Source organism: Ips typographus, linkage group LG14 (genome assembly GCF_016097725.1).
Source record: "Ips typographus isolate SLU linkage group LG14, UJ_Ityp_2.0, whole genome shotgun sequence".
In the NCBI taxonomy this organism is placed as follows: Eukaryota; Metazoa; Arthropoda; class Insecta; order Coleoptera; family Curculionidae; genus Ips; species Ips typographus.
Genome location: NC_138435.1, coordinates 4,629,251 through 4,644,847, shown reverse-complemented (window position 1 = coordinate 4,644,847; position 15,597 = coordinate 4,629,251). Strand labels below are relative to the sequence as shown.

The 15,597-nt window shown below is 48.7% G+C and overlaps 1 protein-coding gene across 1 annotated transcript; it reads left to right on the top strand.

Annotated features, from left to right (window-relative positions):
* Positions 1 to 8,861: 8,861 nt before the first annotated feature.
* Positions 8,862 to 9,966, top strand: LOC145737913 (uncharacterized). Its single transcript, XM_081992751.1, has 2 exons — positions 8,862 to 9,433; positions 9,477 to 9,966. The coding sequence occupies exons 1-2, from the start codon at positions 8,862 to 8,864 to the stop codon at positions 9,964 to 9,966; spliced, it is 1,062 nt and encodes a 353-aa protein (XP_081848877.1).
* Positions 9,967 to 15,597: the final 5,631 nt, after the last annotated feature.

The window sequence follows — 15,597 nt, the reverse complement described above, 5'->3', positions numbered from 1 at the left end:
AGATGGGCGGCATTTTGCGTGTTTATAAGTGTTTCGCAGTATAAACTTACGTCACACTTACGTGAGAAGGCACCACCGGAGTGTTAGAACATTGGTGCAACCCCCTTTTCTCGCATGTCTGGGCAGTCGCGCGCAGATGCCGCGGCCGTGGCTCTGGCCGGGCCCCGCCTTGCATTACACGCCTGCCCTGGCGGTGCCGGCAGCGGGGCTTGCTTTCAGCTCAAGATGCTCCTTACCGCCTCAGAGTGCGGCGCGTTGATTATGATTGGTCAGGCTACCGCCCGGAGAACTGCGGCTGCGAATTCTAAGGAGCCCGCAATGTGCAACTTAGACAATCCTCCGCGCAAATGGCCCGCCGTGGAAACAGTCTCCGCTGCGCGCCAGCCCTCGCTGTGCCTTGGGCGCCGCCGGCTCTCGTTCGACCGCTGGGTCTGCAGCGCTAGATCTCCTTTTTAGTTCAAATAATGGCACGCAGTTTATACCGCATGTTCATGTTTCTCTGGAAGCCAATGCTCCGCATGCGGGCCAAAGGCGTCGACTTCCAAGCTTCGAGCTTCGAGCTTCGAGCTTTCGGAGGAGACGCACCGCATGTACGGCGACATCAAGGAGGGCTATCTGAGGCTGCGGAAGAAGCTCGTGAACTACGGAGGCGGCGAGGATTCTGCGCCGCTGGTCCTCAAGGAGTTTCTGAGCCTCTATCTAAAGTGCGAGACGTTCGTGCTGTCGCTTTTCAACGAGATATTCAAGCCGCACTTCGCGGAGACCGTCAACAGGCGAAAGTCGGTATTCACGCTGCTCAACAAGCTCATGAAGATATTCGTCTCGATCGACTGTCTGCGGATACGCTACCCGGGCGTGTTCTGCCAGTACTTATTCTACAAGCTGCACCGCGGGGACGAGTTCTACACGATATGCAGCGAGCACGAAGACCAGCGCCTCTCCATCCTGAGCCTCATTTCGCTGCCGATGGGCCGGCTGATGCTCTTGCTCTTTGCGAACGACAAGTTCGAGCTATTCTACCCGACCGCCCTGAGCAAGCGGATACGGATCAATCTCAATGACGACAGGAAGAAGATGCTTTACCTGTACGCCCGTCTGATGGAGCTCCATGAGTTCAAATACCTGGGCCTCTACTTCGGAGCAATTTACAGGAAGTTCTACGGCGCCAACTCATACACATTTGACCAGTCACTCGGTGCGGCACTGGAGGAGTATCTGGAGCGGCTGCAGGTCCACGAGTGAGGTGCATTGGGATGCAGCAGGGCCTGGGCCCAGCCAGCTGGCGCGGCCGATCATAATAAACTAAATTAATAATGTGCAAGATATTCATATCTTGCTTGAATTCGCAAGGACCGAGCCGGGGCCAGGCAGACCTGGCGTGCTGTCCTCGAAGCATCTGGGCCCCGCATCTATAGGGGCCCTAGGAGCAAATGCTCCGCCTTGGCCGGCGGGTACAGCCCTGGCCGGCCAGAGGGCATGTGCGCCCCGTGGAGTGATCCACGAGAGGCATATTTTTGAAAGGGCGACAGTGAAGAGGCTGATGCCTTGTAGGTGCCAGCCGAGAAACGCACGCCGGCTGCATCCCAAGGTAGGCCAGCCCAGATGCTAATAGCCCCTCCGTGTTTACTGAAGCACAAATAGCCGAAATAGAGAAGATGTCGGGTAGTAGTATTTAACTATCTCAGAGCAGCGCCTCGGCACAGGCCTTTAAATTAGAGGCCAGATATTTATCGGTCTTCGAGTGCGATCTGAGGTCGCACAATATCAGCGAAACATCCTTCTTGCCCAGATGGTAAAAGTCGTTGCTGTGTTTTAAAAAGGGCTTGCCGTCCATAATAAATGTGGTGTAGGCCTGGTAGCTGCCCATGTGCACGCGGAGCGGGTGGCCCGCCATGGTGCGGCTGCAGTCCTTGAGCTCTTCTGTGAGCTCCTCTATCTTTTGCTGGCCCTCATCCGCTTTCTTCTTACGAAGCAAGACAAGCTCGTCGTGCTTGGCCTTTGCAGCTCGATAGTCCGCCTGCTTGGCCGCCACAATATCCCGAAAGCGCTAGGTCAGCGTGGCGATGTCGATGAGAAACGCCAGCAGCTGCAGCCGCAGGGCAAAGGCGTCCTTCCTGAAAAAGGTGCAGAACTGCAGGATCCTGTCTTCGTCGGCGTCCTTGCGCAGGCTCTGGATAAACAGCTTGGTCTGCGCCTTCCAGTTTTCAGGCGTCATGGCCGCACGCCTCTTTATGGCCGGGACAGAGGAGTCCGTGGCAAACGCCGGAAGCCTCTCTATAATGAAGGCGATCGACTCGTGATACCGCTCCTTTCTTGCCTTCACATCGGCGTCAACAACGCCGACAAGCGCGCTATGGATGCCAAATATCAGCTTGGAGGCATAGTCCGGCTCCCGAACGGCCTCGCCCAGCGACCCGAGCGAGAACTCACCAAGACCAAGATCGGCCCTGAAGCTGACCAGGAACATGTAAACCTTTACTAGGTTCTTGAACGATTCGCCCTCGTACCCCGGCACGGTGAGGCGCTTCAGGCTGGAAGTATTTAGCTGCTCCTGCGGCGGCTTGGGAGCCGCCTTGCTGGCCTCCTTGCCCGTTGCATGCTGCTTCGCAGCGCCTTCCTTGTATCTCATGTCCATGCCATGTCTGCCCTCCTGGGCCGATGCTTCTAGTCTTGTTTTGCGGCGCCCGGCTTCGCCCGAGGCTAAGCCGGGCGGCTCCTTTGTCCGGCCATCAGGGCGCTCGGACAGTTCCCTGTTGGTATTAGATTTTCTGGGATTCCTTGCTGATTCGGGGCCCGCGCCCTTTCCAGCAGCACCCCTGCCGCTGCGGATCTTGGGCTGGCCCGAGAAGGCCTTCTGCTCTATCCTCTCGTTTACGTTTTCAATCAAAATGCGCCCAAACGCAGTCTGGCGCGTGATGCATTCCAAAAAATAGAGCACATCCTAATAGAAGACCGCGTGGCGCCGCTGTATGTTGCCGAAGAGCTCCTCCGCCTCGCTTCCGTCTGCGAGTGCAATGCGGTACACGTCCCTGCTGCAGCGCACTATCTTTCCCGCCTGCCTGGATGGCAAAACGCACACGCTTTCATTTACGAAAAACTTTGAGCGAACTGCAGACATGGCGACAGCCGCAATATATTGCTCTCGATCATCCTCGGGGATACAAAAATTTGCTTTGTTATCTCCCATCATATCTAATTAAAATTGGGATATTATGAATCGCAACCGCAAAAAATTACGCGCGCGCCACCTGCTGCCTGCCTTTATAGCGCACTTCCCCCTGGTATGCAGCGCACTGGCGTGCTCAGAGACGGTTTGGCACTTACTTCCGAGCAGCCATAAAAATTTTAATCTTTGGAAAATGGCTCTGTGCAGCCATAGCCTCTTGGAATCAACAAGTAGGGATGGCAGCAAACCAGCTCGCTGGGGCATAGCGCGCAGGGCGCTCCCGGCCTGAATGATATGGGTAGTTTAAAAATGCCAAAATATTCTATTTTTACTTTATTAACTTTATTGCATATTCCCGGCCACATCGCGCATTCTTATCTATTGTGGGGAGTATGTTTGAGCAGCCTACGGCATCGCGGGCTGCTGCCGTTCGGATGCTCCGGATTGGATGCAAAGCCGACGGCAGACCTGCCAGCCAGTGCCAGAGTATATGCCTGGGCGTGAGATTCCCCAGGAAAGACTAATGGCAGCCAGCTATGCATGCGAGTCCGGCCACTGCGGCAGATAAACGCCTTGTCCAAATAATTTAGGTGCTTGGAATTGGGCGCGCGAAATTTTTTGTCAAGGACACCTAAGGGTAGGCGCCGCAGAGATGTTAGTGGCGGGGGGCAAAAATACGCTATGCGTTTGCGCAGTATATATTTGCCAGGCTCATATATTAAAATTAGTCATATTATAGATTGGTAACTGTAATTTGGCTGCTCTGCCTAAGTTAAATACCTGCACCAGTAATACCCATCCCATGTAGTGCGCAGGAAGCTGCCGCGGTGGGAAAGCCGCAGAAGTGCCGGCCAAAGAGAATGGCGCCATCGGCGCCGCTCCATTAGACGCGGGCGGATTGGGCAGCGCGGAATTATTCATATCAAATGGATTTGTAATCGTAGATACCGGCTGCGATGCAAAAGGCTTGTGCACGGCTGCCGCATCCGCACCCGAGCTCCGGGGATACGAGCCCAGAATTGCAAAGGGATTCGAAGGATTGGTCGATAAAACAGAACCCCCGGTAATTACCGCAGGATTTGCTGGGGGATTGGCGTGCTTTTGGTTGTCTAAATTGGTAGAAAAGCCCACACTTTTTGCACCACCGGGTTGTGAAAATAGCATGCCGCCGTTAGCAGGCCATATATTTAAGGCGGGCTGCTCGGCGCCAGCAATACCATCGGTACCATTTGTGCTGGAGCCACCGACTGCTGCGTCCTTAGGGGGCCTGGTAGTGTGCAGCTCAAACGGGCTGCTGGCAATAATGCTCGAAAGCGGGCTGGTCGCAGTGGCGTTGATTTCCAACGGGGCTGAGCCGGCCTGCGTGTCCCGCAGCATATCTGCCGATTCTCTGGGGGCCCCGTTTGGGTCCGATGGTACCGCCGACGCATGGGGCTGTCCCAGCATAGCGCCAGCTTGCGCTAGCGTTGGAGCAGACCCAGGCACGGCGCCCGCCTGAAACGGATTTTCGAAAGAAAACCGTGGAGCTCTGGGGGGAGCATCTTTAGAAGTGTTGGCGTCTGTGGTATTGCCAGAAACTGCCGCCTGACTTCCTGGCACCGTCAGCTTCAGAGAATTTACCGGGGCAGACCCGTCCGGCATAGCACCGGCAGTGCCCGCCCTCGCAGCCGATGGCGTCTCATTTGCGCTATTTGCCGGAGAAAAAGGCCCAGGCTTGGCGCCATTCGCCGTCGGAAGAATACCCGCAACCCTTTGCGCATCGGAAATATCTTGCCCACCCACCTCAGTGCTCTTTGCAAATGGATTTCGCAGACCAGGCATGGACGCGTGTCATTGTCGCGCACCTCCCACCCCTCCGAGGAGTCGTTTTCATACGATATTATCTCCCTCATTTTCAGGTAGCTGAAGGCATTCTTTATTATTACTCCCCGTGGCCGGTATATCGGCGGACGCCGTTGGTCGTGGTGCTTTATGAACTGCAGCCTTATGGGCCGTTGGAGGTCGTCTCGCCTTCGCACCGTCTCCAGTCTTATGGAGCTCCGGTCATAGATAAAAGTGCTGCCTGTGAATTCGACCGGGGCAAACCTTCCAATCTTTTCATCACGCCTTGCCTCGGTCTTCTGGAATTTGAGGATATTCGTCTGTATAGACCGTCTTTTCGCGGCTTTTCTCTGCGACTTTGCTGATGCGTCCAGTGCTGCCAGGTCCTGCTGGCTGGACAAGCGCGATGCGTCTATCTCCGATGTGGGCACAGCATGCTCTATATCCTGGCTCCTGGTCCGCCTAGCCCTTTTCTTCCTGGCGCACTGGCACCTGCCAGCTATAGCTATGTTCTGCCGGTCTAAATTCTCCTTGGTATCCGGCTCGCAGGGCGGGCTGCCATGCACCTCCATTGTGCTGCCCGCGGGCACGCGGAAGGCCTGGTCTGGCGGTAGTTTCTCGAGATGACCCACAAAATTGCACGGCTCCCGCTCCACAGACGAGAGGCACAGCTGTCCTGGCTCGCCTGCTCTATGCCGCAATATTATTTCCTCGACCTCGGCCGGTGGATCGGGCCAGATGCAGACTGTGCGGCCGGTATGGCAGACGGCACGCGTCTGGGCGGCAAGAATATCCTTAAGCCTAGCAACACTGCCTCGCCCAGTATGGGAATATAGAATGTAAAGCAGGTCCTCGATCTTAATAAAGGACGTATAGTCGGTGAGAAGGGCGAGAAGGCTGGACGACGGCATGTCTGCACCGGATGTTTTATGGAGATGGAGAAGCTCAAGCGTCTTCGGATGGAACAGCATCGAGGACTCAAATTTTTAAAAATCGATGTTGGCCTGCTTGGTATGTGGAATAGACCCCGCTGCAATCTTGCCATGCTGCTGGCAGCATATCTAGCCGGACCCGGGCTGCCCACCGGCCTATGCGACAAGCAATGAGCTTGGCCAAGTAGGCATTCCTGGAAAGATCCCAGAATGCCATTTGAAGCCCCTGAAAGCCGCCACTGTAAGAGTGGATCAAGCCAGTGTTGCTACCTGGGCGGCACGCTGTGTGCCGGAAATAAAACAATAGCGCACGAAAGGCCCAGTCCCAAGTATCCCGCCCTACAGTTTATTGGCTAGTACGCGGATTCTAGCATGCCTCAGCCGATGTATCACCTTTTTGAACCTCCACGCCCTGTCGTTCGACTCCTCATAAACCTGCTTGTTATACTCCATTTGCTTCTTATAGATTTTATCCACCTTCTCCGTAAACAGCTTGCCGAAGCAGCTTGCTGGCTTGAAGCGCCTGTGGCTAAATACCATCCCCGTCCCGTAACTGGCTAGCCTCTTCCTGTGGTGTGATCCTCTGCCCCTGGGCCCACCAAATACAGCTCTGGTGTTTCTGCCGCGCCTCTCCCCCTCCTTATCAGGTGAGCCACCATCCTATTCTCGTGCGCATTTATTGTCAGGCGACGGCTGTCCGCACTGCTCACGCTTAAAATCGACCGATAGAATATCACAATTGCATGGCCCTCGCCGTATATCCTGATGCTGTCATCGTTGAGGAATAGGATTCCCTTACTCAGCCTGATGTCCTTAAATGTTGAGCTTAGCGCCTCCAGCCTGCATCCTATAATGTGCTTGGATGCGGCATTGTTATAGTCGAGGAGGCATTCCCGCGCCTGTTCCTTGCCCATTCTTCTGCCCGAGACCATCAGCACAGAGTGGCCGTTGAAAAATTCATGTTTTAGGATCTGCTGCTTCGTTAGCGCCCTCTGTATGACCCTCATCAGGCCCATCTGCAGGTCAATGCTTCTTGCAGAGCTGAACATCCCGGCCACCCTGGCCCTGTTTGCGATGAGAAACCCAGCCGGCTTTGCCCTTCCTGCCCTGGAGTTGACTGCTCCTTCAAGGCTGCCAACAGTCCCCGGCGTTAATCCATCAAATAGCCTGTCCAGCGGCGTGCTTGCCCTGTCCATCGGAGCTTATGCATTTAATTTTATTATAATCACCGCGTCCCTATGGCTATGCATGCACGGAGTGTCTGCGGCAATAACCACGGATTATTGATGGGCACCCGCTAAAATGGCACCTTGCACGGTCTCCTGAAGAGGAGTACCATCGACCGGTCTGTACTAGGCCCTGATGCTACAGCGCCAAAAGTACCCTGCAGAGATATGGAACACCCATCGTAGCATCTAGATGCAATGCGCGTACTTCGAGGAACCTCGTGCCGGCGTCTGCGCGGAAATATTCGAGAATCAGTTTATTGCAGATAAATCGCAGAGTAGCCTGGCTGCACACTCAGATGAGCCTGACAACCTCCATCGGGTATAGATTTTGCTGTGTCAGGTTTCGGCACTGGAGTGGGCCGGCTGCTGGCGTTGCCTGGCCGTAGAAGAATGCGAGGCCGTAGCACCTTGCGCTGGCGAACTTGTACCCACCCCGAACAACCCTGCCGGCGCAGGCACCATCGCAGAAGATCTCTGCTGCAGCATCAGCGACGCCTTTCGGCATCCCAAAGATAAAATATCGGCCAACCCTCTCGCTTTGGAGGCGCAGCCGGCCTAGATCGCACGGAGGCCTCTTGGCGGGCGGTGAGCGATTGTATTTTGCGATCGCATCTTCGGCTATTCTATCTTCAATCAGCTTATAAAGAGGGCTAGTCACCTTGTCGTATACCGATGTCGCATCGTTCTCGAGTGCAAGCCGGTGTATTTCTTCCAGGCACACGGGAATGAGGGATGCGTTGACAAGCGACTGGAAAAGCTCCATAATCTCGCTGCGCCTGCATATGATTTTGAACGCTTCGAGCTTCCCTGGCCCTCAGCAGCCTTGTAGATCCGATAGGAGTGCGAGTTCCTGAATGTGAGCTCCTCCCGGAGCATTACAGAAACGCAGCAGTCGAGCTTTTCGGAGGGGGATAGGGGGAGCTCCTCGCCCACCACGATCACCTTGTCGGCCTCGACAAAAACCTCAAATTGGTTCCCGGCATATTGGACCACGCGCTCCTTTCCAAAGTCGACACCGGCCCACAGATCCCTACTGCGCCATGCATCTCCGTGCTCCCTGTCTCTGAAGTCCAGCACCTCGGCCCTCCGGTACACGCAGATGCCCCTGAAGCTCTCGTCAAATACAAATCCGCGGCTCTGCGATTTATAGATATACTTCATGCTCTTCAGACGGCGCCTCAGCGGAATGCTGAAGGCGGGCAGCTTTAGCATGAAAAAGCGCTTGGCATAGTATGTGTGCGTGCGCAGCGCATGCCGGTCCTTGGGCCTGTGGGAGAACTTCTTCGACAGGCGTCTGTCAAAGTTCCGGTTTCGCCGTCTCTTGTAGTACGGGAGGCGCTGCCAGGCAAGGGACTGCTTGTGCGAGACGGCAATGCTCTTCTCAATAGCCTCTACCTCGTGAGAACGCGCCTTCAGGAACTCCACGATATCGATGCTCTCGTTGTTCTCCATCGGCGGCAAATTTTACGGCAAGCGGAATAATAAAATGAGAGTTCCCGACCAGGGAATCGAACCCTGACCACTAGAGTGAAAATCTAGTATACCTAGCCTAACCTAACCGTTAGACGAATCAGGAGCAACGGACATGAAACACATGCACGACTCTGCAAGTGGGTGCATTCCGCAGAGCAATGGCATACTGCGCCCGCATATACTCTGGGTACAGACAAATGCTCTCGGTCTGTCTGGGTGCAGTTCAGTAAACCACTCTGCATGGCCGGCTGGCCTACGGCCAGATACACAGCGCTGCAGACGATTGGCGATGTGGTGCGCTATTCCCTCGTGGCCCGCTTGAACAAGAATTTTACATCGGAGAGCCGCCTCGGCTGGTACAGGGATATCATCCGGCTGGAGCGGACTCTGCTGAAGGCGAAATATGGGGATGACTATGAGCTCTCGGACGCGGCGCTGCTGGAACTGATCCGGCGGAGCACGCGGCGGCTCAATCCGAAGGCGTATTTCTGCATGCTGTGCAACGATGCAGAGACGGCGCAGCTTGCCCCGCGCTTCGAGGTCCTGGACATTATACGGGACAACATCCGGCAGGCCACGCTTTACAGCGGCGCGTTCGCTGAGAGCGAGGCGCACGATGTGCGCGGCAACCCGGACGCCGAGCCCGCAGCGTCCGACATTTACGAAAAGATACAGCAGGATCTGATAGGCACGCCCAGAAAGCGCCCAAAGAGCCAGGCGGCGGGCATCGGCACAGAAGAGCATCCCGGTAAACAGCACGGCCCCGGCCAGCAACCCCAACTATGCAGCCCTCTCGCTCGAGAGCGTGACCGGTGCAGCAAGGAATAAAAAGTTCATTGATCTTAAATACCTCAGCACGCAGGACCACAAGTGGCTTGCTGAGAAGAACAACTTCATCAAGGTGTACAAGAAGGAGAAGAAGGGCTGTCTGCGGGTGGAGCTGGACGCCTATAGGGAGCTGAAGAAGATCGACAAGATACAGCTCAAGGGTTTAATTACGCTGGAGAGCCTGCTCGGGGTAATGTCTGTCAGCGATGCCAACGCATGCTTCCGCATCCTCACGCAGCGCTTCGAGACGAGCCTTACATTCGCCGACATTGAGGGCAGCATGCGGCAGCTGAACAACCTGCGGGGCAGCCTCATTTCCACGCTCCAGAACAACCAACGCACAATGGACCTGCTGGGCAACACCTTCTTTGCGATCGAGCTGGTGCTGATATTTTTCCTCCTGTACATAATACTGGACTGCAATGTCCTCGCGAAGCTCATTGCGTCGATGTGCCTGTTTCTGTCGCCGCTCGCCTGGAGCATCTTCGACTCCTTCATATTGTCACGACTAGCGTGACGTGTTGAATTTAATTCAACTTATTTTGCCTGGGATCTCGTTTCAGCGTGAAAATAAAACACAGTTAACTCTACCATCAAGTTCTATTGAATACGTACTTAAACCTAACAACTCCTAACTTACTAGCTAATAAAATAACAAGTTTCCTAACCCAACGAAAACGTTACTAACTCCCAATAAAATCATAATAAACCAGGCGTAAATTAACACACAACATAGAAGTACAATAAACATACTTACATCTCTATAGAAGACAGAATCTTGAAGAGAGGCTGGTCACTGTGACGCGCGTTCACGATTAACTTTACTTGAGCGTTACGGACATGTCTAATTGACATTTGTGGTTCGGTCACTAGCGTGGTGCACAGCAAACTGGACTGGCTGGAAAGAACTGGACTCAACTGAACTGAACCCCTCTCTAGGGTGCAACCTCTTTTTTATAGTATTCCAGACACTGATTCCACCAATCAAAACTCCCAGACCTGGCCTCGTCTAGCCGACAACTCGTGACGACCTTCGACCATCGGTACTTGGAAAACATTCCACATTATTTCGCAATTCAGCAAATGCATCTTAATTGCAGTTGCACTCCGACCGCATTCCACAATTTTAATGTTTCCGCTCAAGTAATATAAACATTCCACATTTTTTAATGTTTCCTTTCAAGTGAAATAAATTTGATTTTTTATTCTTCGTGACATTTGCCCCTTCTCCATGAAACTGGTCCTCCAGTTTAAACTAAGAGAGGTAACTCCTACATTTGACAATTCTAAATATTAATCTAAGTTATCGCTAGCCTTATATAAAATTCATCTCATTATAACAGTATTAGAAAAAATGGAGTAAGCAAAAATTTTGATTTTAATTTTATTTTTTTTTATCATATATTTTCTAAAAAGCTTACTTTCTCCATCCTACGTCATCGCTTCGTCGTACCTTAAACTTATAATAATCCTAATCATTAAAGTAACCCTTAAATTAACATAACACATTTGAAACCTTGGGTAGCCCTTAAATACGCACCATTTTACTCTAATATAAGTAGCTCTGATGTTGCGAATTATATTGCGCCATTGTTCGCACAAAAATGTTTGTCACAATCATACATTGCCCTGTCTATGACTTAACACATCGTCTTTCACTGGTCACCAAATAGTCCAGTAGCTGAAGTCTAGCAATGTCCATTCCATAGTCCCTTCTGCTTAGGCTTCATTTTTATCATGTGGTTGACTCTGGTGATAAGGTTAAATGTCATCTTCACTGGTCGTCCATTACTGGCTTTGCACAGCGCCATTTAGTACATTGGCTTCTTATGGCTCCCTCAAGCGGTTTTTACATGTAATGAAAATAAGAACAAAGGTTAATATGCGTTACTTAAGGCTTAATAATAACATACAGTGCGTTTTTTTTAACGCGCAACATAGGATTTCACGTGTTAAATTTTTAAGCCCATGTTAGACCATGTTATTTTGGAACTACAAGTATAAAACTTGACGGGTGGCTGTTTCGTACCCTGAAGCTTAAGTAAGTTTACCAATTCGGCCTAAAAAGTGTTAAAAAGCTTGCAAAAAATCATCTTTTTTCGAAAAGGTTTTATCGTTTCATACTCCCTGTATGCATTGTTGTTCTTTGTTCTTTTGATACTGGCACGGCAGGTAGCAGGTAAAATTTGGCGTAGAAAGTTAAAACAGGGTGATCATTAACTTTATATCAAGAAAGTTAAGAACAAAAGAAGTATTCTTATAAGTGAATGGTTCAAAGTGACCTCCGTTTGAAGCCAAACAGTATTCCAAACAATCATAAAATGCCCTTTTCACGTTCAAAAGATGTCGGGTCGTGATGCAGTCAAAATATGTCACTTTACCTGCTACCTGACCTGCCAGTATAAAAACAACAAGGAACAACAATGCATACAGGGAGTATGGAACGATAAAATCTTTTCGAAAAAAAATGATTTTTTTCCAGTTTTTAATCACTTTTTAGACCAAATTGGTAGACTTACTTAAGCTTCAGGGTACTAAAGACACACCCGTCAAGTTATAGACTTGCAGTTCCAAAATAAAATGGTCTAACATGGGCTTAAAAATTTAACACGTAAAATCCTATGTTGCGCGTTAAAAAAAATGCACTGTATAATAATATATAATATTACACGCATATTTCTTTTATATCTCAATCAAATTAATAACCTTCAACCGAGTGAATTTTATTCACTGGTATACCTCAAACCGATTGCAATAACTTCTGCATATGTTTAACTAATGTCCCAATTTCCATATCAACTAAGTTGTTCTAAAAACTGGAACATTGAACGTTCTAACTTCATTTCAAATCCATGCGGAGAAATACTTTATTTATCCAAAAACAAAAAATAAATTGACGATAACGTTTGATTGCTTCTTCCCTAGATTATCTGTAAACAAAAATAAGAAAGTAAATTATCAAAACGTAAACACAAAACAAAATTTACGGTTGTCTAATGACCCTATGGTTTGAAATGCACTCTACCTAAGTAGTGTAAACAACCTATACTCGGTTTATTTTGTCTTGTCAGCGGTTTTGAGGTAGGTCAGGGTAACGCTTGTGTCATCCTTATCATATTAATAACAGTGACGTACTTGACGCCTTTTAAAACTTATTACGCCTGTATTAACTTTACCCATCTTACCTTTAATTAAACAAGAAAAATGGTTAAATATCATTTATTTTCTTCGTGCTACAATAGTCATTATTATATAGATAAACTTTAAATATATAGTATATAATATTGATATAAAATATTGAACAATAACTGTTTCACTTGTCTTGTTCGGTTTGGGTCTCTCCGGGTTTTGCCTGACCAGTGTTCAACTGGTCTTCATTTCTTTCCTCACGTATAGGCACTTGATATGGTGCCGTACCACGTACACGTGTACGATTTATTTGTCTTCTAAGAGGCGTGGCAATCACCTGCCGAGTCCAATTTGTCATGTTTGCTGTATTTAGTGGTGGCTCAACGGGGTTCCAATTCTGTCGCAAAGTCACCCTCGGCACCAACTAATGTAGGTTCACCTCTTGATGGCACCCTAAATGGATGTCCCATCATTCTTGGTGGCAAATGGGGTCGGGGAGGTTCATGTAGTTCACGCCGCCTGAATTGTGAATTCCTTCTGAACGAACAAACATTGCATGCGCAACCATCCACAAACAGACTTCCCCATATTTCCCAAAATTGTCTTGGTTGATAGAATGGCACCCTCGGAGGTGCGCAGATTGCACAACCACATCTTTCCGTAGGGTTTCTTCCTTGTCTCACCAATAAATCAATATGAATCATCTGGTATTCCATGTGAATTATTTGGGTCCAAAGTGCTAGTAACGCCTTTGTGACTCCCAAATACACTATTCCTGGTCGCTGTATTTCTTGATGTAACTCCCATAAATGGTATAACGCCATGTCATATAAATGTAATTTAACATTTATGTCCGAAACACATCGGGCATAATATAGAAACATCACAATCCACTCCATTTTTTATAAACTCTCGATCAGTATTTTTTCAAGGAAACGCACTCGCGGTACTATCACGGTACTTCGCTAACTAAAATGCAAATCACAGCGATGTAATTATTTATATTCTCTTAATTTCATGTCAGCACTTTTACGCTTGCGGACGCATATTATTCATTTGATGCATTTTTTTTCGACCGAATACATTATGCTGATATTCAAAAATATCCAACACTAAAATAAAACGAAAACTCGTTATTTTAATTTGTCTATCCCCCCATTATCACATACCCCTGACATTTATATTTATTCAAGTATTTACTTGTTCGGCACCTATGGCATTTCCCGATATATTTAACGTCCCTCGTATTTTTTGTCTAAGTATGCCATTTTAATTATATCATTTTTTCCATTGTAGTCAAATAACTTGTAACGCGCGCTTAGATAATCATTTTACACACTTTTGGTGTAACTGCGGAAAATTAGACTAATATCCGTTCGTGAATCTTTCAATTGGCCATTAAATTCAGACGCGGATAAGAGAATAAAAATCCCTGAGCTCAGTAACTTCAAATTTAGGTACCACTCGGTATGTGAAGTTTGTACCCAACAAACGTAATTTTTTCATTTCAACAAAATTATTACTTTGTATACAAAGTGTTACAATCTTTATGTCAGTTAGGGATAGACGGTGCCTTATTATCGTTTATTTATTTTACTTATACAGCACTGCATTCACAGCAGTTTTGTCATTTTATGGGCGAAACGGTCCTTCACTTTTTTCCTCTCCAGTCACTTTCTTTGTGTGCCTTTGCGAGTGCAGTCGTTTTTTCTTTTTACTCCATTTGAGTGTAGTAGTGTTTTTTTTTTCCGTGTTTTCATCATGAACCGTAAGTAAATTTGTTGGCTTTGTTATTCACATTATAAAGTAATCCAATTTGTTGTTCTTTTCAAAACTAAAGATCCACAATCTTGCCCCCCAAGTGACAACCAAACTGGGTTTGGAAGGGGTTGCCGTCTCCGGGACTTCCGGAGACTTTTAACGATGCGCCGCCCTGGTGAAGGGCTCGCCGACGTTTGGTCTGATAATGACAGGGACATTGGTGCCAGGTCCGCTTCACCGTCCATTGGGCGCCACCAGGGTGTTACTTATCCGTCACCCTCATCTAACACCTCTGCGTGGGGGTCACCAGTACCAACGAGGCCATCGACGCCCCCGGTCCGCAAAGAGCGGCTCCCGAACGGGATTCCTGCTCCAACGGCGGACAATATTGAGGAGACAACCTCAGGAGACAGCAATTCTCCAACTTGGTGGTCTGGTGACCAGGTAACCATAAATGGTACTGGTCACCGCATCTACTTCCACCACCACCATAACTGAGTTTTTTTTTTTTTTTTTCACATTACTTTTTTTTTTCAATTTTATTGTATTTTTTGTAAATGTGTAATTTTAATTGTATTTTTTTTCCTCTTATTATTGTTATTATCTTTTTTTTTTATTATTATTATTTTATCTTATTTCGTTTGTTTGTTTCTTTTTTTTTTCTTTAGTAGTAATATACTCTTTAGTTATTCAAAGTTGTCTCTTTTGTGTGTTTTTCCCATCTTGTCCTCTTATAAAGGCGTGCATTCTGGGGTCCAGGGATCATAATAGGGTAATATTCTGCTTACGTGAACAACTTCTCTTTTTGCTTTGTCTGATCTGCCTTTCTGTATCTCATAGTCCACGTCTGACATTTTTCGTCTTATATAATAAGGTCCGAACCATCTAAGCAGCAATTTTTCACTTTTCCCTACTTTCCTTACCGGGGTGAAAACTTTCACTTGGTCACCCTCATTAAACTCCACATGTCTATGTTTACAATCATAGCGAAGTTTATCTATGTTTTGTCGTCTTTTTATGTTTTCAGCAGCAAAATTACGTATTGCCAGACTAGTTTCCCTCATTTGATTGCTATTAAGAGATTCAGTATGCGGCATAATGTTCGCTTCAGTTGGTAAAATAGGTTCTCGTCCATATACTAACATAAAGGGCGAGAACTGCGTGCTGTCTTGTTTCGCTGAATTATAGGCAAAAGTTACATTGGTCCCAATTTGACTGATTTGTGTTGGTGTACATTGCCAACATATTTGCAAGAGTC

What these genes read in the sequence shown, in the direction of transcription:
- LOC145737913 (XM_081992751.1), top strand. Translation starts at nt 8,862, where the DNA reads ATGGCCGGCTGGCCTACGGCCAGATACACAGCGCTGCAGACGATTGGC. An exon ending in CTCGCTCGAGAGCGTGACCG is followed by an intron (nt 9,434 to 9,476) that starts GTGCAGCAAGGA and finishes TAAATACCTCAG; the next exon opens with CACGCAGGACCACAAGTGGC.